The sequence below is a fragment of the Leopardus geoffroyi genome, chromosome D1, assembly GCF_018350155.1.
Source record: "Leopardus geoffroyi isolate Oge1 chromosome D1, O.geoffroyi_Oge1_pat1.0, whole genome shotgun sequence".
Taxonomy (NCBI): domain Eukaryota; kingdom Metazoa; phylum Chordata; class Mammalia; order Carnivora; family Felidae; genus Leopardus; species Leopardus geoffroyi.
The window spans coordinates 21483915-21509489 of NC_059329.1; the positions used below are offsets into that span (position 1 = coordinate 21483915).

Here is a 25575-nt window from a genome sequence, read left to right on the forward strand (position 1 = left end):
GATAGTGCAGCACCCAGTTATTTTGGACCACAGCCAAGGTAACCCTTGAAATAAGACTCCAAATTCTTTCTCCGTTAGTCTTGAAATAATATATGACTCCTCTACCACACATCTTTACACCCCATAAAAATAAGTTTCTCTCTTCTGGAAGTTTTAATTCACTAAACTATGTCCGTAGGGCTCCACCCACCAAGTCACTGGTCACCATACTTGCCTCTCTCTGAAATCTAACATACTTTCCACTTACACACTGCAAAATTCATCAAACACTGATCTTGTCATTTTGCCAAGACCAACTCAACAAAATTTTTCACCTCCTACTCTCTTGCAAAATGTGATATATTAAAATTATCCTGTGAAAAGTAGCATGAAATTACTGTGAATATATTCATAATTTAAATGTGCTAGGTCAACCAACATGAGAAATGAAATCTTCCAAGAAAAAGATGAGGGAAGAAAACATGGCAAAGGGAAAAACAAACTGGATCGGGATTCAAGCAACGATTTCAGTTCCAGATAGTTTTATGTTCTTGCGCAACATACAAACATTTCTGACTCTGCAAAGTGCAATGTATTATAAAAAGGCGCTAGACCGAATGATTCCTAAGCCCCACTCAGTGTTGAATACTCTGTAATTGCAGCAATTATTTTTCATAAAATAAAGAAGGAAAAATCGGGGGATTAGGGTAAGGGAGAATCAATCCATTGGGGAAAAAACGTTAAAATTTCCTCTACCATATAGTACAGAAAGAAAGCACTGGTGCTAAGAGTCCTGAATGAAAAAAGTAGTCATAACAATAGTAATAAAATCACTCCAATTAAAAAAAAATCCTTGGATCACTTATCTAAATTTCTAATATTTTTTTCAAGAGAAGGTTATTCTGCCCACAGTTTTCCTCAGGGCAACTTTGACATCCTTATTCCTCAGACTGTAGATTAATGGGTTGAACATTGGCACAACAATGGTGTAGAACAAGGAAGACACTTTCCCCTGGTCAAGGGGTAAAATAGAAGGTGGCTTGAGGTACATAAAAGCTCCTGATCCAAAGAAAAGAGAAACTGCAATTATGTGAGAACTGCAGGTACTGAAGGCCTTGGACCTGCCTTCAGTGGAGCTAATGTGGAAAATGCTAGAAATAATGAAACCATAAGATATAAAAATGGCAACAATGGGCACCCCAATGCCAATGGTCACAACAATAAAGACAATTAGTACATTTATGTAAGAGCTGTTGCAAGAGAGCTCAAGGAGGGGAAGGATGTCACACATATAGTGATTAACAAGGTTGTCAGAACAAAATGTCAGAAATAATATATTTCCTGTATGGGCCACAGCTCCCAAAATCCCCATCCCATAGACACCCAGCAAAAGGAGTAAACACACCTGAGAAGACACAGTGACCATGTACAGCAGTGGTTTACAGATGGCGACATAACGGTCATATGCCATCGCTGACAGGATGTAGGATTCAGAAAAGACAAAAAAGCAAAAGAAAAAGAGCTGAGTCATACACCCTGCATAGGAAATGATGTTCTTCTTGGAGACAAAACTCATTAGCATTTTGGGGATGATGGCAGTAGAGAAACTAAAATCTATGAAGGACAAGTTGAAGAGGAAAAAGTACATGGGAATATGAAGGTGAGAATTCAGCGCAATCAGGGTTATCAGGCCCAGGTTCCCCACCACAGTGACCATGTAGAAACCTAGAAACAGGAAGAAGAGGGGCATCTGGAGTTCTGGCTCATCTGTTAAGCCTGCGAGGATAAACTCTGTCACAGAGGAGGCATTATCTGCAGCCATTCTCCTCTAGGAGAGTCTGTAAGGGAAAAAGAAGAGTCACTGAGACAAAGAGAGAGAAGCCACACACCATGGAATTTAAGGGGCTGACATGGAGAAGAAAAGAATGGGAACATTTACTGGCACTGTTCTAAATGTTGTGTGGCATTATGATTATCCCCATTTCACAGATGAGGACACTGGACCTAAGGGACTTGCACAAGTCCTGATGCCACTAAGTTACAGCAGGAGGTGAACTCAGGTGGTCTGGCTCCTGGGGTTTGAGCTTTTACCCACTCTGCTAGAGGACAGACCAGGGCAGGCAGGCACTCACCCTCCTCTGCTTGGAGTCATAGTGCTGTTCTCCCCTGGCTCTCATCCAGCTCTTTCATGGAGACTCAACTGGCCCCGATGAAAAGCAAGTGACAACCCAGAGCTCAGACCCTCTGCTTCTGCTTCTCTACTTTGAGGAGCGAGACCTCTAATTTATCTTGCTGTGCTAAAGAACTTGATCTTTGATTGTGGCTTTGCTGCAAGTCTCTTGTCCAAATTCCGGGGATGAGACAGCATCCTTTCCAAATGCCCATGGATAACAAGAGACTAATCTCAGTGACGTAGTTACAGAGACTCCCTCAGGATCACTGCTCCAGAGACCCACTTCCCAAAGGAAGAAGAAATGTTTGTTTACCCCCCTTGGTAATGCTTGATGTGGCTTTTAAAGACCTGTGGTTACATTTTTTCATTGTGATTACATCTTTTTAAGCTATTAATTATAGCAAAGCATCATGGGAAAAATGCTAATTGCAACCCTGTATTAAGCCCTTACTGTGTACCAAACACCATATCAACCCACTACCCTCGTATGAAGGATCCAAAGCAATGCACAAAGAATTTTACCTCTTTATTCCTCACAACAGCTTTGTATATTAGACCTATAAATATCCACTTTAAAAGTGAGGAACAGCTTGTAGGTTCCAAAAATCTTGAGTCAAATTCTAATCTATCCAACTCGAAACTTCATAGCAGTCAGGGACCTTGCTGGGCTTCTTAAGCAAACACAAAGTACTTGCTGTATGTTACTGAAAACACCCAATTTTGTCTCCAGACACCACTGCTGGCTACTACCACTACTGCACACATTGTCAAAATAGTTCTCGGGAAGTGATTTCACTCATACAGAGACTAATAAAGCTTTGTGTGTCAACTTGCGCTCAACACCCCTTACCGGGGGCCCTTATAATAATAAGGAAGACAGATTTCATACCCAAGAAAGAAATCTTGATCTGGGGAAATTTGAGCTTCAGTGTGCCAATGGATTAAATAGGTTTTTGGGCCTGGGTTAATGACAAAAGTCCTGTTAGGGAAGTTATGAAGTCAAAATACAAAGGCAGAAGTTCCTCTTCCTCCAGGAAAGTTCTACTAAAACTGCTGTGCACATGCCCATGTACGTTTGTGAGTGTGTGCACACACATCTTTTGATTTACACTTAGAATTAACACATCCCAAAGTAACTCCAGTGAGTCCCAGTCCTTGTTCTCAATCCCATTGCGCAAAAGTTACAAACAGAGAAAAGCAGTTCATATTAAAATGAAATGAAATTAAGCTCTTCGTGAGAACCAAGTTCAAAGAAGTTAGGGGTTCTCTGAAAGCTCTAGGGGGATTTTGTTGCCTCAGAGACAGTTGCCATGGCAACCTCATTTCCAAATGTATCTTCAACAGAGCTTTTCTAAAGCCATGTTACCTGATGACTTTGTTCCAGTACAGCAGAGAACGAAAAAGCTGTTTGCCTTTTCCACTTGTATAGTACTTTTGCCTTTCAAAAACTTGAATCTCTGAAATGGCTTCCTTCTTATATTTGTTTCTAATTTAAACTATACATTATAAATGCAACATTATGGAGCATGTGAAGATTTACATACATTAAAATACCCTTGCATATATGTCTCATGCATGTGCACTGGCTCTCAGGTTTCTAGTAGATCATCAAAGTTGCGCAAGGATGGTCCCAAACCAATCCCTATGTAACATAGGATTCCCAGCTTTAGTAAGAAGCACAAATCTGTCCAGAGAGAAGAGGTGGCAGCTGAGAGGACCCCACGTGAATGAAGTAGCTTTGATTAGCTTCTGACAAAGCAGAATTAAATTCATCTTTCAGTAATGATGTGTCTAATAGTTACTGTTAAATTGATTTTTTTTTTTTAAGTTTTTTTTTATTTATTTTTGGGACAGAGAGAGACAGAGCATGAACGGGGGAGGGGCAGAGAGGGAGACACAGAATCGGAAACAGGCTCCAGGCTCTGAGCCATCAGCCCAGAGCCCGACGCGGGGCTCGAACTCACGGACCGCGAGATCGTGACCTGGCTGAAGTCGAACGCTTAACCGACTGCGCCACCCAGGCGCCCCCTGATTTTTTAAGTTTATTTATTTATTTTGAAAGAGAGAGAGAGAGCAATCAGAGGAGGGGCAGAGAGAGAGGCAGAGAGAGAATCTCAAGGAGGCTCTGCACTGTCAGCACAGAGTCCAACGCGGGGCTCAAACTCACCAACCATGAGATCATGACCTGAACCAAAGCTGGACACTTAACCAAAGGGGAGCCACCCAGGCACCCCTACTTCCTTAAATTCTTTTTTTAAGTTTACTTATTTATTTTGAGAGAAACAGAGACAGCACAAGAGCAGGAGGGGCAGAGAGAGGGGGAGAGAGAATCCCAAGCAGGCTCCACACTGCCAGGACAGAGCCCAACAAGGGGTTCAAACTCACAAATAGTGAGATCATGACTTGAGCCAAAACCAAGAGTCTGACGTTTAACCAACTGAGCCACCCAGGCAACCCCTACTTCCTTAAATTCTTGATGAACTCATTTGTTTCATGGCTTCCACTATCCCACCATATATATGGCTCTCAAATTTGTGTCTTTATTTTTCAGTGCTCTGTTAAGGTCCTTTCCTGGGTACCCAATAGGATTTTTTTTTTTTTTAATTCTTTTTTCAACGTCTATTTATTTTTGGGACAGAGCGAGACAGAGCATGAACGGGGGAGGGGCAGAGAGAGAGAGAGACACAGAATCGGAAGCAGGCTCCAGGCTCCGAGCCATCAGCCCAGAGGCCGACGCGGGGCTCGAACTCACGGACCGCGAGATCGTGACCTGGCTGAAGTCGGACGCTTAACCGACTGCGCCACCCAGGCGCCCCCCAATAGGATTTTTTTTTCTGGATATTTCAAGAGACTGTCCTGTGGTCATCTCTGAGCTCATCGACTACATAAGCATATGTCCCTTCCTCCAAAAGTAGATGTTCTCTCAACCTCTTCATTACTTATCTGAGTATAACCAACGGTGAGAAAGTAGAGAATAGAATTGGTAAAGTTATTCTAAGTCCTGGTTGCTCTAAGACAGTCCCAGTTTATGTCTCTTATCCCCCCCCAAATTATTAGTAATGTTCTCTGTCACTCTGAAATATATCCCAGTTAAATGAGAAGTTTTCAGAGCATAAACTTTGGAATCTGGTGGACTTCAGCATAAATCGTAGTTCTGCATCCAAGTAGCTGTGTGAGCTTGGAAATTCAACTTTCCTTAAGTTTCTAATTTTTAATCTTAAAATGAGGAAAAGAACCACAACTCAAAGTGTTATTTTCATGAGTAAAAGATGTACCTTCTGGCACAAAGAAGATACAAAAAGCTTCTTCTTCTTCTCTTCTTCTTCTTCTTCTTCTTCTTCTTCTTATTATTATTATTATTATTATTATTTAAATGATACATATGTATATTATTTTTAGAGTTTCATTACATAAATAAAATTTGTTATTTACTGTGGTAATAGTAATAACTATATCCACAGATATCCACTATATCTGAAATATAGGTAATTTCAGAATGGGCTAGAACAGAAAGAAACCAGAGGCAGGGAATCAACTTTAAAACTTTTACATAAGCTGTATAGACAGCAAAAGATAAACAGTGCCACATATTATGATATTATGGTGAAGTACCAAACAGGATTTCACATCTCAATGGTTTGAGAAAGAACAACAGAGAAGAGGCACACATCAAAGGTGGTTCAATTTCCAATCCCTGCCCATGATAGAAATGGGAAAATAAGGAGGTGGAAGAGTAAAGAGCTGGATTTTAGACAAGATCATCAAATGCTGGCAGGACTTCCAAACAACGACCAGAAAGAAGAAGAAAATTGAAAATCAGAGATTTAACATAAGAGATTAAGATAAAAATTGAATAGAGGAAACATAGGAACACTGCTTCGGGGAGTACTGTTTAAAGACAGAATAGTTAAGGGCAAAGTGTGAACCTGGTGAAAATGCCAATAAATAAGGGGAGAAGGACACTGACCAACAGAAATGTCAAAAAAACAGCAAGCCTAGCAATTAAGAGCAAGAACTGGAGAAAACAAACCTAGAATTAAACCCCAAGTGTATTCCTTATTTCCTGGGTGAACTTGAGTACTTACCTAACCTAATTAATACTCAGTGTCTTGATCTAAAAATCATAATGATAATACCAAACTTGCAGATATTTGTGAAGATTGAATTATACTCCCATGAATATTCATTTAGTAAACATTAGTTGCCTTTATAAAATGTCACAGAGGTCAAGGTAGAGAAAATTTTAAGAGTAAGGGGTAAATAATGTTACCAAGGGTGCAAGGAAAAAAGAAGTGAAAAACAATCTCGAATTAAGCCATTGTCTTGCAAGTCTATTCATTATTTTTCCATGTTACTCTGACTGTGCTTAGTCTAATACGGCCTTACACTATTCATTATTTCAAGATTATATTCCCAAAACCCCAACTAGATTAAAAGCTTCTTCAAGGAAAATCCTTAATCCTATAGCTTTTGGGTACACTAACACACTCATGATCTATCAGAGTGATGAATACATTATAGATGCTTTTCAAAAACTTGCTGAATGTAATGGGCTTGCATGTTAAGATAGTGCAATGAAAATCCAAATGGCAAACCCATAATTTCAGGGATAGTTTTTTACTATCTGAAATAATTGGTCAGAGATTCTGATAAGCAGACATTTTATCCCTACCAAAAAAAAAGTCATTTAAACCACACATAGTTAGGTTTACTAAAAATAAGCTTGAAGCCTTTAATATGTTGATAATGCTGTCTACACAACAATGCCAGAAGATTTCTGCCTATCAAGGCCATGGTGTTTGTAGAAGAAATTTCCCCCTTTCCTACAGAAGCTGGGAAAGGAAAGTTTGCTAAGTGGCCGAAGTTGCTGCAAAGACTAGTCTGAGAGGTACCAAGCAACTTAAAACTCTCCAAAACAGAGTTCTTTTTCTTAAGGGGCTTAAATCCAGGAAATGTTGTGCCACTTAATAAAGTTGTGTTAAATAATACACAAATACTGTAAAATCTATCATTTACAAGGAGTGTAAAGGGTACAAAAGAAATCAACGTGCTAGAAAGTACAATATAGGCAGAGTTAATAAGGATAAATCCAAAATAACCTTCAAGTGTAATTTCGTGGAAAGAAGAAATGTAATTTGATGGGTAGAAACAGAGAGATTATTCTAAGGTAACAGAGCCTTCCTAATTTACTAATACTTATTAAATTACATTAAATTAAATGTCTTACATGTGCAAAGAAATCAAGCAATGTAAAGTAAGTAATATACCAAAGTTCTTGGGGCACTGGGTTGGCTCAGTCGGTTAAGCATCTGACTTCAGCTCAGGTCATGATCTCATGGTTTTGTCAGTGCAGAGCCTGCTTCAGATCCTCTGTCCTCCTCTCTCTGCACCCCCTTCTCAAAAATAAACATTTAAAAAATATATATACCAAAGTTCTCTTGTTGCATGGACTCCTCTGTAATCTTGCAACATTAACAAGACTGTCTGCATTTTTGTTTTTATTTGAGAAAGAGAGAGAGAGAGAGAGAGAGAGAGAGAGAGAGAGAGCTGGAGTTGGGGAGAGGGGATGAGGGAGAGAGAGGCAGATTCCTAAGCAGGCTCGCATGGGGCTCGAGCCCACAACCTGTCATGACCTGAGCCGAAATCAAGAGTCGGATGCTCCACTTACTGAGCCACCCAGGCACCCCAAGACTGTCTGCAATTTCTAAAGACCTCTCTGGAAAGGAAAGCCACATACTTATTCAGTGATGTGCCCCAATATTTTACAAACTTTTCTTTCAGGAATTTCATTCTGCTAGCTAGCTGAAATCAAGAGGCAATGTGGTATCCTGGGAGAAAGCCCTAGCTAGGCTTAGAAGTCTAAAGATCTGGCTCTGGTCATACACTCTTGGACAAGTCACTAAATTGTCTTTTCCTGGAAATGTCTCCTCTATAAAAGGACTAGATGAAACCAAATGTTGTTAAATTCAATGAATACTTTTTGAATCTTATTTTACTTAGCACAATGGCAGCTAATGTCTTGAAATATTCATTTTCCTTTCTGTAATGGAAAAACTCAGTGTTTTCCTTCCCATGCAGGGAAAAACCCAGTTCTTCCCTACTGTGTGTTTTTCTCCTATGAGTCTCCTTTACTATTCACACAAAACACTTCACTTCTGACATTTCTGGTCACCAAATGTGTGTGGGGGGTGGTGGTGGTTTCCCCATAAGAACAGGCAAGTCTCCACAACACCAGCTGGGTGCCCCACAATTTTAACTCAATTCTGACACTATCTACCGGGAGATAGTGTCAAATCCCACAGGTTAGCGGCTGTGTCCCACAAGAACTGCTCCAGACCCTGCCCCGACCCCCCCCCCCCAAACACACATTCTTCAGATGCCAGTCGCAAGCCCAGGTTATCACCTATACTTCTGAGCAACTGACTATAGATCAGAGGATCCAAAGATCCTCTTTGATTAATTTGCCACAGTGGCTCACAGAGCTCAGGGAAACACTGAACTTAGTTTACCTGTTTATTAAAGGATACAGATGAACATCCAGATGGAAGAGATTCAGGGCAAGGTGTGTGGGAAGGGCCCCCAAGCTACCATGCTCTGTTCAGGCACAGCGCTCTTTTACTACCTCATGTTTACTACCCTAAAAGCTCTCCAAACCCTGTACTTTGGGGGGACTTTCTGGAGGTTCCATCACATGTTTGATCATTATATCCATTTTCAGCCCTTTTCCCTTCTCAAGAGAATGGAGGACAGGGCTGAAGATTCCAAGTTTCTAATCATAGCTTAGTCTTTCCGGTGACCAGCCCACATCCAGGAACTATTCAGGAGCCCACCCAGAGATACCTCATTGGAACAAAGGACACTCCTATCACAGAGGAAATTACAAGGGTGTCAGGAGTTCTGAGCCAGGAACTGGGGGCAGAGAGCAGTATATATATTTTCTATTATATCACACTTCCCTTTTGAAACACATCACCTGTCTTATTTTCCTTCAACTTCTGGCCACTTCTCAGTTTTCCTTCAAGAGCTAAATACTGATATTCCACACAGTTCTATCCTCAATCTCCTCTTGGCATTCTATTTATGCTCTCCAAAAGACCTTGTCCACTCCCATGACTGAAATCACCCTCTGCTGTTGACTTCCAAATTTGTATTTCTATTCATATCTGAACACCCAACAGACACCAAAAATTCAACACATTCAAAAGTTATATCACTACCTTTCCTCAAAAACTTTCTCTTCCTATATTCCCTATCTTAATAAATGACACTTTGGGGCTTTTGGGCACCCAGTTAAAAAAAAATGACCCAACTAACTCATAAAGGAAAAAGAAATCATACTGTCATCAAACATTGCTTTACAGGGGCGCCTGGGTGGCGCAGTCGGTTGGGCGTCCGACTTCAGCCAGGTCACGATCTCGCGGTCCGTGAGTTCGAGCCCCGCGTCGGGCTCTGGGCTGATGGCTCAGAGCCTGGAGCCTGTTTCCGGTTCTGTGTCTCCCTCTCTCTCTGCCCCTCCCCCGTTCATGCTCTGTCTCTCTCTGTCCCCAAAATAAATAAACGTTGAAAAAAAAAAAAAAACATTGCTTTACAGAAGAAGAAAATAGAGTAATAGATTTCAGATATTCAAAAAATTAAAATATGAACCATGGATGGTTTAATGTATAGCCAAACTAACTTCAAATATAAAAGCTGTAGATACATTGCCATTAACTGATAAAAACTTAGGGATCTTGTTGCCATGAGCTCTTCCTAAGAAATCTGGTAGACAAAAAGCTCTAAATAACCAAAATATTGGACAGACATCAGTAGCATTTAATATTTATTTGCTTGTACATCGAAGAATAGTGGTTTCCAGGAGCTGAGGGGTGAGGGAAATGAGGAGACATTGGTCAAAGAGCCAATTATAAGATGAATAAGTTCTGGGGATCTAATGTACAGCATGGTGGCTATTGTTAATAATAATATATTGCATATGTGAAATCCACTAAGAGAATAAATCTTAACTGTTATCACCACTAAAACAAAAGTGGTAACTATGTGAGGTAATGGATATGTGAATCAGCTTGATTGTAGTGATCCTTTCACAATATAAACATATATCAACTTATATTGTACACCTAAAATATATTGTACAACATAAATATGTATAATTACTTGTCAATCATACTTCAGTAAATTTGGGGAAAAAATAAAATATAATAATCAAAATAAGGTTAATTATTTTTAAAAAATGAAACCTTCTGTTTCGATTTATAAAAAAAAGTTAACTAAAATTAAAGAGGTTTCTTTTTTAGCATATTCAGTGAATTTGGTTTTGGAGAAATGTTCAGTGTAGAAAGATGTGAAATAAAGCCTTTTTATAATAAAAATGTAAATATAGTTCATGGTACACAACGACAAAAAACTAGTGATAAATACTGACCATGTTGGTGGTGACAGGGACAAAAGTGATGATGTTAGTGAAGATGAGGATATTGATGGTAATGATCAGTGTGGTCATGGTAATAACGATGATGATGATGATGAAACTAAAAATGTTCCAGTGCTGACAGTTGGCACCAAGCTTCCCAGGCTGCAGGATAAGTCCCTCAACAGAAGAAAAATTAACACACGTGGGAGATGTCATTCATAGTACAAAGCATAAACCCAAAGACTAATTGCCTTCAATGAGGACCAAGTCTCTGGAGCGGCCATATCCCAGGAGAGGTTCTGCCTATATAAAAATATACCCAACACTCCCCAACTCAGTGACCCATTTTTATGAATATGTTGGCCCCTTTGGCTGGAAATAGATGTAAATCTGGTGCCTTTCTGTTTTCTGATACTTCTTAATTGCTGAAAACAAAGTACCACCTAAGATTTCCACCCAACAGTGTTGCAGTTTTCATCAAGCCAGGTATTCAATTATTTTTTTTTTATTTTTTTTACATGTATTTATTTCTGAGAGACAGAGACAGAACACAAGTGAGGGAGGGCAGAGAGAGAATGAGACACATAATCCAAAGCAGGCTTCACGCTCTGAGCTGTCAGCACCAAGCCCAATGTGGAGCTCATACTCACAAACTGTGAGATCATGACCTGAGCCAAAGTCAGACACTTAACCGACTCAGCCACCCAGGCACCCCAAGGCATTCAATTATAATTTTAAAGCAATTATGTAAGATGTGAACAAAATACCTTCCATTAATTTGCATTTGTAATGCAGAGCTTTTTATATATATATACTATTTCCAATCATATATCCCCCTTCTCAAAGTGCTTTTTCCCCACTTGTAAAGGAAATAGAGTTGTCTAGGTAATTCTCAGTGTTGTCATTAGCAACAAGTCTGCGCTTCTGATAAAACTGGTCACCTGATAAAACTACTGGTAAGATTTTAACATCAAGAAATTCGTGGATCATGTATAAGTTAGCTAGAAGATAACAGGAATAAAACTTAGATTTCTGTTGCCCACAGTTTTCTATATAATTGGAAAGGTGTTCTCATCAAGAGGCAAAAACAAACACTGCCTCATAGCAACATTCTGTTTTATACCCAACTTTTATTCCTGGTATTGATATATTTAAAGTGGATTTTCTGTTTCTTATCATTTTTGGAGAGTCATATTCAATGGATGGGGATATGTTAGATAGCTTTTAAATCTGTTGTCATTATCTAAGTGAAGTTTATCTCTTTTTAAAAAATTAAAACAGTTCAAAATTCTTGCTGTTATTAGTGACAAAGAAGTTATCTCACTGCCAGTAATTTAAAATATAACGTTTATGATAATGCAGACTTCCTTATCTTCAATATCACAACAAGCACAATATTATTACTATTGCTGATCAAGTGAGTTAAAGTCTTTTAATGTTCTATGAGAAAACAGGTTATAAAACAACATATACTCTACTTGCTAGAAGGGATGCTACCTGATTCATGAATCATTTAATAAAGCCAATTAGATCTTTTAAAAAATGTATGGTATGCTAACTTTGAGTTTAAAAATGCATGTATATTTATACCTATGTATATAAATGCATACATGCATAAAAAAGATCCGGTAGAATACACATTACAATTTTAGATTCTTGGTAGTTGGAATATAATTATTTTTGCCTGTCTGTATGTTTACTTTCTTACAATGCAAATATATTTTGTAATTTAAAAAGAGATTCTGGTAATATAGCAATAATATCCCTTCTTGGCCTTAATGTATTAAATTAAGTTTACTTAAGTATAAAAGTAAAGTGAAGTGCCACAGAAAGACAGCATGGCATGGTGGAGGACAACAGACGGATGGTCACAAATCCTGGGTCCTAGGCCAGTCCTGCTTTCTACCATTGTATAACCTTGGGTAAATTGTGTAACTTCTTGAGTATCAGTTTCCTAGAGCAGGGATTGGCAAACGTTTCCAGAAAGGACCGGATAGTATAGATATTAGGCTGTGCAGTGCACAGGATCTCTGTTGCCACTACTCTGCTGTGCCACTTGAACAGGAAGACAGCATCAACAAGGCATAGAGGAATGGGCGTGGCTTTGTTCCAGTGAAACTTTCCAACAAATACAGTCAGTGGGCTGGATCTGGGTGAACTTGCGGACCCCTGTCCTGGCGAACAGATAATATAATGTAGCATCCCTCTTTTCTTTTCCTGTGTTCTCCTCATACTAAGAAATGAAGAGTGAACCCCAATACTGTGAGGCCAAAATATTGCCTAGAGCCATAGCTTCACAGACTTATAAGACGACAAAGCAGAGGAGAAGGAAAAGCACAGATAAAGAGACAGCAGAATGCATTTTTAATTTCAAGTCGCCACTAGTAAGTTCTGTGAACTTTGAGGAAGTCTTAAAATCTCAGCCCTTCGGTTCCCTATTACTAAAGTGGGAATAATAATTCCTGTTCTAAATACATTCCCAATCCTCCTAAGGATTTTTAGGAATAGTATGAGACTAGCCTCTGAAAGAAATGTGTACACAATAAAAGGTTTACAAAAATGTCAGTAACTATTTGAGGAGGAAATTAAATTAGCGAGGATATATTTTTTTTTCAGCTTAGAAATGCATGTCAGAGATAAAATGTCTATAAGTATCATACCCTATATACATTCTGGGTCATGCCTCTTGGATAGCACTTTCATTATTTGTGTATTTCATCTTTATGAAGACAATAGGGCCATGGTTTGATATTATAATCTGATGCTTTAATGAATACTAAGAGATATTAACCACCTATTATAGGCAATGCTACAATGCTAGGGACTGTGCACTGTGAGGCACATATTATTATTATTCCCAGTCTACAGACAAGAATGCTTACAAGTAACATGGCTACATAACTTGCTTAAGATCACATGGTCAAAGTCAGAGTTGGAATTTAACCCAGCCCTGTCTGACTTCTGAGTCTACACCTTTTAACTACCACATTAAATGTCAAATATAACATTTTAACATTCAGGGCACCTGCGTGGCTCAGTCTGTTGAGCTTAAGACTCTTGATTTCGGGCTCTGGTCATGATCCCAGGGTCATGGGATGGAGCCCCACGTTGAGCCCCGCATCAGGCTCTGTGCAGAGCATGGAGCCTGCTTGAGATTTTCTCTCTCTCTCTCTCTCTCTCTCTCTCTCTCTCTCTCTCTCTCTCCCCCCATCTCTCTTCCCCCCCCCAACATGCTCTCTCTCTTTCTCTCCCTCTCTACCCCTCTCCACCATTCACGCTTTCTCTTTCTCTCAAAATAATATATATATGAACACAGTTGTGCTTCTTGACATAAAAATATGATCTGTATTAAGACCACCAATAAAAAATATGTAAGAGAACACAGTACTTTAATCAGTTTTTATCTTTAAAAATAATGCACACATATAGTTTAAAATTCAAAAGCTACTCAAAGGTCAATAATAAAAACTAACACTTATTGCCCCAAGCATCCCTGAGCCCAGCTCTGCTGTCCAGAGGAAACAGCTTTCAAATCTTGTATCTGTTTCCTTGGGTATTTACCTGTGTGTTTGTTTATTATGCTTGCAGTGCTCTTTGAGGATTTCATGATATTTTAGACATTATTAATAGTCTATAATAGGACCTAACTCAATAGTTATTGATAAGTATTTGTTGAATGCATAACTTCTATTTAGATGCAGATTTGTCTTACGCTCCCCCACCCCAATTCCTTTCCATATTCTCCCAGTTATAATACAATTATTTATTCTCAGTGCTTAATGTCAACAGTATTAGAACTCTGGCAGTGCAGACTTTATTATCATGCAGAATGAACCATCACTGCAGAACCAAATATTGTACTTTTCATTGTTCCTTTATTTGTACTACTTGTAATTTTTCCCGGGAATTGTAATCATTGACCAATTCTAGGTATCTCTCCTTTGTATTTTCAGATGCTCCAGGGGCACCTGGGTGGCTCAGTCAGTTAAGTGTCCGACTTCAGCTCAGGTCATGATCTCAAGGTTCATGAGTTCAAGCCCTACTTCGGGCTGTGTGCTGACAGCTCAGAGGCTGGAGCCTGCTTCAGCTTCTGTGTCTCCCTCTCTCTCTGCCCCTCCCCCACTCATGCTCTGTTCTTGCTCTCTTCAAAAATAAATAAACATTTAAAAAAATGTGTATTTTCAGATGCTCCATAGTATCTGTCAAGTACTCCTTAATATAATTTTCCAAATGTCCCAATATTTGAGACAGTCTACCAATTTCATTTCTCTCCTGGAGGCCTCTATCCTCTGTCCTTTCTGGACTCACTCCCCAGACCTGACGTATGGCTGTCAACCTAGAGTTTCCTTTGCCTCTCTCCTGTGTCTGGTCTCCTCTATCTTAGAGACAGTACGACCTTATCTTCTAGTATTTTCACTGAGAGTCCAATAATAGTATCCTCATCGCATTTCTGCTCCTTTATAGGCTGTGTGATTCCATCTCTCTGTCTCTTGCCTATTTTCAAAGACCAGCTTTAGTTTCACTGATTTCTTTTTACTGTTTATCTGTTTCCCTATTTCATTGAATTCCATGCTTATCTACATGATTTTCTTCATTCTGAATCATTTTAGTAGTTTATTAAGGTGGGAGCATAGATTACTGATGTTAGAATTCCCTTTTGTTCTAAAATAATCATTTAATGCCAAGTTTCCTTATTAACATTTTTTTTGGCAGAATTTAAAAATTTTGATTACTGTGTCTTCATGTTCATTCAGTTCACATGTAACTTAGAGTGTGACTTCTTTTTGGCCTGTGTGTTATTTAGAAGTAGGCTTTTTAATTTTTGAATATTCAAAGATTTTCCAGATATCTTACTGTAGATTATTTATAGTTTGTTGTGGTGAAGGGTACATACTCATTATGATTTCAACCTTTTAAAGGTATGATGGTTTGTTTTATTACCCAGAATAGTTTTTATCTCAAAATATGTTCCATGTGCACCTAAAAGATTAGATATTCTGCTACTTCTTGGTGGAGTGTTCTAAAAATGTCAATTTGTGGATATTTCCTATGTCCTTATTAATTTTTCTACTACTTTTATCAATTAATGAAAGAGGAATATTGCAGTCTCCAACTAATAGTGGACTTGTCTATTTTTCCTTTCAGTTCTGTCAGTTTTGGTTCATGTATTTTGAAACTATTAATACATGAATTTATTTAGGACTATTATGAATTGATTCCTTTATCATTGTGAAATGTTCCTCCTAATTTTTAGTAACAATACTTCCTTTGAAGTCTACTTTGCTTAATGCTGATATAGTCACTCCAACTTCCTTTTGATCGATGTTTTCACAGTACATCTTTTCCCATCCTTCTAGTTTTAGCTGTTTTTGTCTTTATATTTTAAGTGGATTTCTTGGGAAAGCATACAATTGAGTAATGCCCTTTATCCAATCTGACAATCTCTGCACTTTAATTGGTATATTTAAACCATTAACATTTAATTCAATTATCAATCACTAGGTTAAGTTGTTTTTTTCTTATGTTTTATTTATTTTTGAGACAGAGAGAGACAGAGCATGAGCAGGGGAGGGGCAGAGAGAGAGCAAGACACAGAATCTGAAGCAGGCTTCAGACTCTGAGCTGTCAGCACAGAGCCCAATGTGGGGCTTGAACTCACGAACCGTGAGATCATGACCTGAGCCAAAGTCGGATGTTCAACTGACTGAGCCACCCAGGCGCCCCTCACTAGGTTGAGTTTAAATCTTTCATCGTGGCTATAGGTTTTTTACTTCTTTCAGTTGTCATTTATTCCATTTGTTTTTCTTCTTGCCTTCTTTTGGAATAATTGAAGTTTTGTTGATGATTTGATTTTATCTCCACTATTGGCTTGTTAGCTATAGCTCTTTTTTATTATTTAGTTTTTGTCATAGATTTTACAATATTTGGGCACTCTGGTGGTTCAGTTGGTTAAGCATCCAACTCTTAATTTTGACTCAGGTCATGATCTCAGAATTGTGAGATCAAGCCCCACATCAGACTCTGTGCTGAGCATGGAGCCTGATGGAGATTCTCCCTCTCCCTTTGCCCCCCCCCACACACACACACATTCACTGTCTTACTATCTCACTCCTACTAAATAAATAAATAAATAAATAAATAAATAAATATTTTTAAAATACAATATTTATCCTTTCTGGATTTTCCCCACCTGGGGAGTATAGAATGGAAAATTCCTACAGGAGATAAGCTGGTACAATCATTGGCTCATGCTGTTTATTTCCCTCCTTTCAGGAATCAATTTAGTGCTCCCTGTTGTCAGCTGTCTGGAAAATATAGTTTCATATCCCTTGTCTGGTTTTCTAATTGTTTATGGTGAAACACAAAGTAGAAGTTCTTCCTTCATGTATGGAAATACAAGTCCACTAGCTAACTTTTAACTATTTGTTATGACCATGTTGTGAAATTCTTCAGATTTAAAACATAGATAAATAGACAGATATACAAATAGATATCTTCTTCAATCACATAGAACTTTTTTTTACTCACCCATAAGTTGAAATCATAAAAACTAAGGATTAGAGTTGTTTTAAGATCATTTCATCTATTGATCAATCTTGTTTAGAACTTGGGAAATTTTAGCCAGTGTGAGGCAAGCGATTTTCCAGGGGCTTACACTTACCACTTGATAATTACTCAACAGAGCCAACCAAATTACTTCTGGCAGACAAGTTATCAGAAGAAGAATACTATCTTCTCTTATAAATTATGTTTTCCTCTACTTTTTCTTATTGGATATAAAGGAGAAATGAAGAAAACTCATCACAAGATGATGCAACACCCCATGACAGGAGTTGCTTCTCCAGACCAGCTTTAAACTGCCATTTTGACTTGGAAGGAATACCAAGATTCCTTCCAAGAAACCTCTTGGGCATCTACATATAATTACCATCAGCTAAAAATTTTCTCAGCATTAATCATAAGTTGACTCTAAAAACAAACAATAAGTAGTAATTTGGAAATCAACAACATAGAAATAGAAACATGGTGAAGCAATAAGACACATTATTTTAGAGGATACACGAAGTGGCCAAGGATGGGCTGACCACCAAGGATAAAGGATTTAGGGCTATGGCAAAACGGGGGAGAAGGGAAAGTGTCCGTCTTACACACAAATTGTTTTGTTCTCTACCGTTAAGAGTCCCAAATTATTCTAGTTTCAATAAACACAAAACTTTAAAAAAAACTTTTTTTTTTTTTACTTTCTTTAGTTGAACTTTGCTGCCTTCCCAGAAAGGTAGAGCTCAATGATAAAAAATGCATTCTGATCAATAAATCAGAACTAGTATAGGTAGGAACCTGACATCATTATTTTTTAAAGCTCCCAAAGTGATTATTGTGTGTAGCCAGAACTAAGTACCCTAAGACCTCAAGTTCAATGACAAATTAGGACAAATTCCAGCTGCTTAACAAAAATCTACACTTATACAGCAACTAATTATTTGGAAAATATTTCCACATGTATTCTATTATTTTTTACACTACAGGAATTGATAAAATAACTCCATTTATTTCTCAAATGTGGAGATTGAATTTCATCACTCAGTAATTGGTAGAGCTTTACCATCTCATATTACCTGGATTTGAGATAAATTAGCAACATGTTTTCATTTTATGGGTAATACTTTGTGATCTCATCAATGACAAGCGAAATTCTCTTTCTGGGGCAAAACTCACCTCAAAACCCATAAATAAAACATACTTGTAATTATTACCACGGTACTTGAGGAACATAAAAGTGGTAAAAACTCTAGGGGTAACCCCTTTTTTGCCATTTTCGTGTCCTCTAAACCATGGCAAAATTGTTTGAATCCTAGAAAACATTGAGTAAGGAGACAACCCAGAAAGCGTTAAGACCATTACTCAGGATGGATGCTGGTGACTAGCCTCATCAGAAAAACTCATGTATAGCCTTTCATGGGCTCTTCTCTCCCATCCCCACAGGGCTCCCAATCACAGGGGAATGGCTGCCGAAAATCACTCTACAGTGACCGAGTTTATTCTCAGGGGATTGACAAATCGGCCAGAGCTCCAGCTCCCTCTCTTCCTCCTCTTCCTTGGGATCTACTTGGTCACCATCATAGGGAACCTGGGCATGTTCACGCTGATTTGTCTGAATGCTCAGCTTCACACCCCCATGTACTACTTCCTCAGCAATCTGTCCCTTGTGGATCTCTGCTACTCCTCTGTCATTACCCCGAAAATGCTGGTGAACTTTGTGTCAGAGAAGAACATCATCTCCTATGCGGGGTGCATGTCACAGCTCTACTTCTTCCTTGTGTTTGTCATTGCAGAGTGTTACATGTTGACAGTGATGGCCTATGACCGCTATGTTGCCATCTGCAGCCCGTTGCTCTACCATGTCATCATGTCTCCTCAAGTGTGTTCCATGCTGGTGTCTGTGGTCTATGCCATGGGATTTATTGGTGCAACAATAGAGACTGGCCTGATGTTAAAACTGTACTACTGTGAGCTCCTCATCAGCCATTACTTCTGTGACATCCTCCCTCTCATAAAGCTCTCCTGCTCTAGCACCTATCATATTGAGATGACAGTGTTCTTTTCGGCTGGATTCAACATCATAGTCACCAGCTTAACAGTCCTTGTTTCCTACATCTTCATCCTCTCCAGCATCCTCCACATCAGCACCACACAGGGAAGGTCCAAAGCCTTCAGCACCTGCAGCTCTCACCTTGCAGCTGTGGTAATGTTTTATGGATCTACTGCATTCATGTACTTAAAACCCTCCACGGCTAGTTCTGTGGCCAAGGAGAATGTGGCCTCCGTGTTCTACACCACGGTGATCCCCATGCTGAACCCCCTGATCTACAGCTTGAGGAATAAGGAGGTAAAGACTACCGTGCAGAAAACACTGAGGAGAATACTCTTCAGATGCAAATGTCATCATTCTTCCTCAGGTTGAAAATTGGGAGAAATGTAGGGGAGAAACCCTCCAAAATTGTAAACATATGTGAATGGAGAACCACCACTTCTCAACATGATTCATTGGATTTATTCACTGATTTTTTTCCTCCTTCCTTTCCCCTTCTCACATCTCTCATGTCCTACTCTGCTTGATTATGATTTCAAGTTCATATTTTCTTCCATTTGGGATCATTTAAAAAAATTTTGTTTATCCTTCACCCTCTGGTAAACCTGTTCTTTATCTTGATTACAATATAACATAAATTTAAAACTTTCAGCAATGAATTTAAGAGAGAGCTGTTCATTGATTTATCACCTTCTATAGAAAAAAATATTACCCAAACTAATAGTAATTTGCACTTGGAAGTGCCTAAGACAAATGGAGATGAATTTGAAAGTCATCAAGAAATAGCAAATAACCTCTTTTTGACCAGATTGTTCCCTCTATTCTCTCTCTCATTATGTGGGTTACCACTTACTTATTCCTGCCAAGATTGCTTACGTGGTCCCTTCACTCAGTTACCGCCATCATCATATCGTCATCACATCTAACATTTATGGAATGCTAGCCAATCTACTAAGTGTTTTACTTAATTATCTCATTTTCTCAGGAAGAAACTGATGTAAAGACATTAAGTAACTCTCTCCAGATCACAGACCTGATACAATTAACACTGAGATTCAAACCCACAACTCATTATCCCCTCTCTCTTGGCTGACAGTTTCCCTACACAATGTTTTGATATTAGCATAATTAAAACCTTTCCATTTCAAAATTCTGGAAAATAACTTCCCCTCCTTCAAGTATCATCACACAGCTCCCAAGTAGCCAAGGAATGTTATACATTCCTGTAGTCCCTTCTCCTCCAGAAATACCTGACATTTCACATCACCTGCCAATTTCACTCAGTAAATCCTGTTGCCATGGAGCAAAATGTCTTCCCCCATTTTTTTAAATAAATTGTTGAGAGAGAGACAGAGCGCAAGCGGGGGAGGGGCAGGGAGAGAAAGAGACATAGAATCCAAAGCAGGCTCCAGGCTCCAGGCTGTCAGCACAGAGCCCTACGTGGGGCTCGAACCCATGAATGGTAAGATCATGACCTGAGCCAAAGTTGGACATTGAATCTACTGAGCCACCAAGGCGCCCCATCTTCCCCCACTTCATTGAAGTTATCAGTGATTCATGTTAAAGAATTGGTAACATTAAGCAATTAGTTTGACATGGCAAAAGATTTATGGACATTCTGTTTTTAAATTTTTTTTATTGAAGTGTAAATAACGTTCAATGTTAAATTTCAGGTGCACAACATACTGATTCAACAATTCTATACATTACTCAGTGATCACCATGATTGTCTTTATAATTATTTTAGGCAAAAATTATACCAGTCTTTTGTCATTTTTAATTATTTTTGTGCAAGGCCTCATCTATCCTTCAGACATAGAAAAATGTAAAATTCTAAGTTTCTCAAACAGAAAGGGATTTTAATACAAGAAAGTAAATGCTCACAGGTTTTTTTCCCTATTTTTAATAGACTTTATTTTTTAGAGCAGTTTTAGGTGCACAGCAGAGCTGAGCAGATGGTACAGAAATTTTCCATATACTGTCTGCCCCACACACACATAGCCTCCTTCCTTAACAACATCCCCTATGAAAGTGATACATTTTTTACAACTGATGAACCTACATTGACACATCATTACCACCCAAAGTCCCTAGTTTACATTATGGTTCACTCTAGGTGTTGTCATTTTATGAGTTTGGACAAATGTATAATGGCATGTATCCATTATATGTATGACCATTACAGTCTTATACAGAGCAGATTCTCTGCCCTAAAACCCTCTGTGTTCCACTTGTCCATCCCTCCTTCTCCTAGAAGCCCTGAAACCATTAATCTACTGTCTCCATAGTTCTGTCTCTTCCAGATTGTCATAGGGTTGGCTTCTTTCAACTATTAATATGCATTTAAAGTTCTTTCATGCCTTTTTTTTTTTTTTTACGTAGGCTTCATGCCCAGTGCAGAGCCCAATGCGGGGTCTGAACCCATGACTCTGAGATAAGAGCTGAGCTGAGTCAAGAGTTGGATGCTTAACTGACTGAGCCACCCAGGTGCCCTTCTTCCATGTCTTTTCATGATTTGATAGCTCATTTCTTTTAGCACTGAATAATAATCCACTGTGTGGATGTACCATAGCTTATTCATCCATTCACAAACTGAAGGACATTTTAGTTGCTTCCATGTGTTGGCAGTTATGAACATAACTCCTTTGGGGAAGTACCAAGAAGCACAGTTGCTGGATTGTATGATAAGAATATGTTTACTTTTGTAAGAAACCACCACACTGTGGCTGAACCATTTTCCATTCTTACCAACAATGAATTAAGATTTCCTATTCTTCACCAGCACATGCTGTTTCTTGCCACTGTTTATTATTTCGGTTATAGGTGTGTAGTGGTATCTCATTGTTGTTTTAGTTGCATTTCCCTGATGACATATGATGTATGATATATATTTTGTATGCTTATTTGCCATTCGTATATCTTCTTTGGTGAAGTGTCTGGTAAGGTCTTTGGTCCATTTTCTAATCAGATGATTTCTTTCCTTTTTTTTGTTTTTTGTTTTTTGTTGTTTTTTTTCCTTTTTTTCTTTTTTTTCCTTTTTTAAAAAAAAACATAATTGACATGTAACTTTGAGTAAATTTAAGGTGTATAACATGTTATTTTGATACATCGATGTATTATAATATGTACTATGATTGCCACTGTAGGGATAATTAGCACCACCATCATGTTACATAATTATCATTTCTGTTTAGCTTCTGAAATCATTGAGTTCTAGTCTCTTGGCATTTTGATGGTTGTAATACAATATGGATGTCAGTATCCACTAGACCTAGTGCACATGTCTCTAGGGCTTATTTACTTCACATCGCAAGTTTGTACCCTTAACATCTGTCCTATCATCCCACTCCCATCCCTCAGTAATCACAGTTTACTATCTGTAGTTTGGAGTCTTTTTTAGATTCCATCTATAAATTAGATCATATGGTATTTATCTTTCTAATTTATCTTACTATGGATAATGCCCTCAAGGTCCATCCAAAGTTTGTATATTTTGGATAACAGTCCTTTATGAGATACATCTTTTGCAAATATTTTCTTATAGACTGAGGCTTGTCTTTTCACTCTGTTGACAGTGTCTTTCTACAGAGTAGAAAATTTAAATTTGCTTAAATTAAATTTACTTATTTAAACTTAGTTTTAATGAGTTCCAGCTTTATCAATTCTTTCTTTCATACATTGTTCTTTTGGTATTATACCTAAAATGTTATTGCCACACCTAAGATCATATATTTATTTTCCTATATTATCCTTTAGGAGTTTTATAGTTTTGCATTTTACATTTAGGTTTCTGATCCATTTTGAGTTATTTTTGCATGCAATGTAAGTTCTACTTCATTTTTTGGCAGGTTGATGTCCAGCATCACTTTTTGATAAGACTATCTTTGCTCAGGGATGTGTGTGTGTGTGTGTGTGTGTGTGTGTGTGTGTGTGTGTGTGTGGTTGTTTTTTTGTTTTTTGTTTTTTTTTTACCACTTTATCACAGATCAGTTGACTACAATTATGTGGGTTTATTTCTGGGATCTCTATTGTGTTCCATTGATTTGTCTATTTTTCTGCCAGGATCATACTGTATTAATTACTATAGCTTTATACTAAGTCACAACATGAAGTAGTATCAGTCTCCAACTTTCAAGTCAGGCCTACTTCCTCTGTTCTGAGTAGGTCTTTTGCCTCTCCATATAAATTTTAGAATTAGTTTATCAGTAAAATAATATTGTTTGCACAAAATAACCTGCTGCATTTTTATTGGGATTGCATTGACTCTGTAGATCAAGTCCAGAAAAACTGAAATCTTGACAATATTGAGTCTTCTTGTCCATGAACATGGATTATCTCTTCATTTATTTAGTTCTTTTTTGATTAATTTAATCAGAGTTTTGTATATTCTTCGTATAGATCTCATTTTTAGAAGTGCAAAAGTAAATATCATTGTGTTTTTCATCTCAAATTCTACTTGGTCTTTGCTCATATAGAGGAAAGCAATTACCTTTTACATGTTAACCTTATGTCCTTCCACCTTGCCATAATTACTTAGTTCCAGGAGTTTTTTGGTTGATTCTTTCAGATTTTCTGCATAGGCAATTATGTCATCTATGATTAAAGACAGTTTTGTTTCTTCCTTCTAGAACTGCATAACTTTTTTTCTGTTTTACTGCATTAGCTGGGACTACCATTACTACCCTGAAAAGCACTCATAACGGGGACATCCTTGCCTTGTGTCTTATGTTAGTAGGAGAGATTTGACTTTCTTACCATCAAGTATGATATTACCTGTGGGTTTTGTGTACATGTTCTTTTTTGAAGTACAGGAAGTTCTTGTTCTAGAGGAATAGAGAATAAATCTACTCTCAGTTTACTGAGCGTTTTTTTTTTTGTTTATTTTTTGGGAATGGGTGTTGGATTTTGTCAAGTGCTTTTTCTGCACCTGTTGATAGGATCAAGTGATTCTTATTCTTCAGTCTGCTTATGGATGAAATACTTTAACTGACTTTTGAACGTTGACATCCTTGCATAACTGGGATAAATCCCACCTAGTCATAGTGTATAATTCTTTACATATATTGTTGGATTCTATTTGTTAATATTTCATTGAGAATTTTTGCATTTATGTTGACGAGATATATTGGTCTATAGTTTGTTTTTTTCTTGTACTGTCTTTGTCTGGTTTTAGTATTGGAGTAGTGATGGCCTCACAGAATGCCTCTATCTTATAAAATATATTGTAGAGATTTGGTATAATTTTTCCTTAAATATTTCATTGAATTCATAGGTTGTCCAGAGTGGGCTGGAGTTGGGTATTTCCTTTTCTCCACAGGAGGCTGGTGCCAGCTAGCGCTTTCCCCCGTGAGGACTGCCAAGAAAAGCCTAATAATTGCCTATGGTCAGGCTTGAAAGATCACACATAGACTTTGGCCTGGAGCAAGTTTCCTCAACTTCCAGGACCTGGGTCCATACTTCCAACAGCAGACCACACTGTTGGTATGTTCACTTCCAGGGGTGGTCAGGCAGGAGCTGTATGCAAGGGATGTGGATGACCTTTGGGCATGTGAACTATAGGTGTTTATACCTGCGCATGTGTAAGTGCCTCGCATTGTAAACTAAGTGAGAATGAGAGGGAGAGGGGGTAAGCTGTGGTCCATGGGCAGGCACCTGGGAAACCAGGGTGGCCCTCCCTGTGCTACCACCCTTAGGCATGGAACCTTATAGATTCTCAGGATTCTAAACTTGAATCTGGCCTTCCAGTGTTATGAAAGTAGTTTGTCAAGGTAAGAGGTAGCAACGTATTTATTTAACACTTTATTAGGGCTATTCTTTGTTTACTTTTTATTGTGGCAAAAAGCATGTAACAAAAATTTACCATCTTAACTGTTTTTAAGTGTTTAACTATTTTAGGAGTATTAAGTATATTTGCATTGTGAAACAGATTTCTGGACTTTTTCAACTTGCAGATCTGAAACTCTATACCCATTAAATAACAATTCCACTTTTCTTCTTCCTTGCAACCCCTGGTAACTATGATTTTACTTTGTGTTTCTATGAATTTGACTACTTTAGATTTTTATTTAAGTGGAATCATACATTATTTGTCTTTTTGCAACAGACTTCTTTCACTTAGCATAATATCCTTAAGGTTCATCCATTTTGTAGCATGTGATAGTATTTCTTTGCTTTTTAGGGAGGAATAATATTCCTATGTATGTACATACCACATTTTGTTTCCTCATGCATTGTCAATGGACATTTGGCTTGCGTCCATCTCTTGGCTATAGTAAATTAGTGCTGCAAATATCTCTTTAAGATCCTACTTTCAACTCTTTTAGAATAGAAATCCCAAATGGGATTGCTAGCTCATATGGTAGCTCTATTTTTAATTTTTTGAAGTACCTCCATACTATTTTCCGTAGCAGTCTCACCATTTTA

At 38.1% G+C, this 25575-nt stretch overlaps 2 protein-coding genes across 2 annotated transcripts; one reads left to right on the forward strand and one right to left on the reverse strand.

The window, feature by feature from the left end:
- Nucleotides 1-865: 865 nt before the first annotated feature.
- On the reverse strand, nt 866-1801 carry LOC123600864 (olfactory receptor 8B12-like). Its single transcript, XM_045483294.1, has one exon. It carries the CDS (start codon nt 1799-1801, stop codon nt 866-868), a length of 936 nt encoding a protein of 311 aa, XP_045339250.1.
- A 16763-nt stretch (nt 1802-18564) lies between these two features.
- Nucleotides 18565-19524, forward strand: LOC123602220 (olfactory receptor 151-like). Its single transcript, XM_045486568.1, has one exon. It carries the CDS (start codon nt 18565-18567, stop codon nt 19522-19524), a length of 960 nt encoding a protein of 319 aa, XP_045342524.1.
- Nucleotides 19525-25575: the final 6051 nt, after the last annotated feature.